The sequence below is a fragment of the Bison bison genome, unplaced genomic scaffold (genome assembly GCF_000754665.1).
Source record: "Bison bison bison isolate TAMUID 2011002044 unplaced genomic scaffold, Bison_UMD1.0 scf7180017848233, whole genome shotgun sequence".
Lineage (NCBI taxonomy): Eukaryota > Metazoa > Chordata > Mammalia > Artiodactyla > Bovidae > Bison > Bison bison.
Genome location: NW_011478806.1, coordinates 15767 through 18206, shown reverse-complemented (window position 1 = coordinate 18206; position 2440 = coordinate 15767). Strand labels below are relative to the sequence as shown.

The 2440-nt window shown below is 69.7% G+C and overlaps 1 protein-coding gene across 1 annotated transcript in view; it reads right to left on the bottom strand.

Annotated features, from left to right (window-relative positions):
- The window catches only part of MTA1 (metastasis associated 1), a 16497-nt gene that overhangs the window by 9110 nt on the left and 4947 nt on the right, over positions 1-2440 (bottom strand). The window contains exons 6-7 of the mRNA XM_010844728.1: positions 540-590; positions 12-138 (exon numbers count right to left, since the gene is read on the bottom strand). Coding sequence (XP_010843030.1) covers positions 12-138; positions 540-590 — 178 coding nt within the window. The remainder of the gene's footprint in view (positions 1-11; positions 139-539; positions 591-2440) is intronic.

The window sequence follows — 2440 nt, the reverse complement described above, 5'->3', positions numbered from 1 at the left end:
GCCCGCGGTACCTGATGTGCGTGGCGGGGAGAGATTCCAGCTGTCTAGACAGGAACAACTCCCGATGCCGCAGCTGGTGCTTGAGCTTCTCGGGCAGGTCCACCATCTCCGGGTTCTCCATCTCCTCCTCTATTTCTCCTGAAGGACAGAGAGGACACAGGCTCAGGCCACCGAACAGACCCACCCGCTGGCTCCCCCGGCCCCCACCCCCAGGGGGCCCCAGCAGGCGCTCGGGCAGCGCCAGTTCTAGCCCAGCCGCCCCAGAAGCCCGCAGCCGGGGTGTCTCATCAGGAAGGAGGACGTGTCCTAAGCCCGCGGGGGGAGACAGGGGAGACGGGGGAGACGAGGCGGCCGCTGCCGCATGTCCAGGGCCGGGAGGCAGAGACCCCAGGGCCATGTCCCGTGCCCTCCCTGCACCGGAACCCCCTCAGGGTCAAGCTGCAGGGGCCTACGCGGGCCCACCTCGCCTTGGGCAAGCAGGGGCGGGCATGCAGCCCGGCGCACAGGCGCCAGGACCCTCCCGCAAGGGCGGCTCTTACCTTCCTCACCGGTGTCGGCCCCCGATCCGGTTTTATAGCAGACTGACAGGGCTATACAACGACAGACAGTGCCCAGACAGCAGGTCAGCCTCAGCGCCCGGCCTGGCTGAGGGGGTGAGGCTGGGAGGCAAGGTGGACAGGGGGCCGCAGACCACCCGGCCGAAACCAGAGGACGTCCCACCTAGCTGACCTCGGCCCTGCCCACCCACACGTCCACGCCACCCACGCCTCCAAGCAGACCCCAGACCAGCCTGGGCCAGCCTGTCCCGGCAAAGTCGTAGGGAGCCAGACCTTCCGGAGAAGCGGGCCCGGGGCGCCAGGTGGGGGCGGGACGGGTCCCCAAGCCAGATCAGCAGCACAGCTTCCTGCCTGGGGTCCTCGGCCACCCCCCGTGGCTGGGACACTGGTGCCCACAAGAAGAACCTGGAAGTCTGGCATGTGGGGGCAGTGGGGGGCCTCCAGGGTATGGACTCAGCACAGGCAGGCCTGGGGCGGGGGTGCCCTTGGCAGCGGTGGTCTGGGGCTACGCAGGGGGCAGTGAAAGCCAAGCCCGCAGCCAGATGACCCTCCCCCCCAAGGCCCCCAGGAGGCCGCGAGGAGCACGCTCGGGCCCCGTGCGGCCTGCAGCCCTCTGCTGCCCCCCTGTGGCGGCCGTACAGGGACCCGTGCCGCCCCCAACGCGTCCACAGCTCACAGAAGCCGGCAGGGCCAGGGGGCGGGCAGCTGGGGAGGAGGCCGGGCCAGGCTATCTGGGTGGGAGCCACAGGGACCTGGGTACCCACACTGCAGCCATGTCACGCCCTGCCCCCTGGGGACCCCAGGGCAGCCCCACGTGAGAGCGTCACCCACACTCAGACAGGGCCCCCAACCCACACTGATCGCGTTCATACCACCCAGGGGCAGCCTGGCTGGCCCGGCAGAGCAGAAAGGAGCCGGGGCCAGAGACAGGCCCTGGGGGCCCGTGTCACGGCCGCAGACCTCGCCCTCCCCACGGTGACACAGGCCCACCAGGGTTCCCAACCATCAGCATCACAAGGAGCGGCTAGGAGCCACACTGTGGTCTCAGGGGCAGCCAGGGCTTCGGCCAGGCTGGCCTCCTGCCCCCAGGAGACCAGGAGTCTCTGCACGGCTCCGGAGCTCACTCTCCGAGGACCCGCAGACATGAGTGGGCTGTGGTGCCCAGCGTCGAGGAACCCAGGGGCACGCAGCCCCTGGGGCCAAAGCCCCTCTCTCTGGGATCCAGTGAGTCCTGGCCTTGGGCTCAGAGCTGGGGCCTCACCCACACACCCCACCGGTTCCCCTGAGCCCCACACTTGCTCTGGGGTTCCTGGAAGGACCTGTCCCATGCCCACTACTCCTCAGGCAAGGTCCGGCTCTCAGGATAGCTCTGCGGGAGGCCCACACACCTGTGAGCAGGGCCAGGCGGGCAGCCCGAGGCCTGCAGACCCGGTGAGGGCATTCCTGCTCTGGGGAGGCCCACGGGCCCAGGGCATCTGTGCTAACAGGGAGGGGCGCAAGCTCGTGCCTCAGGCTCCGGGCCGAGAAGCAGCTCTAGCAGCAGATCCAACCACACAGTGGGCGTCCACCCAGCCTCTATCCCTCCTGCCAGAAGAGCCCCCGAGTATCCTTCCCACTCCCCTGGCGCTGGCCGGGTCCCAGGCAGCAGGGTGGACCGGCATCCCCCCAGCCTGGCCGCAGCGGGCTCAGAGAGCCCAGCCCCATGAGATGGACAGTCCGGGGGAGACGGAGGCCCTGCCCTGAGCTGGGCCTGGGGGCCTCCCCAGCCCTGCCAGCCCCCGCCTTTGAGGGGACCCACTCCCTGCAGGTCTCGTGACCTAACGCTTGGACAAGCTCCCCTGGGGCCCGAGGGCAGAAGAGCTGGGCCCGTGGACACGGCCACC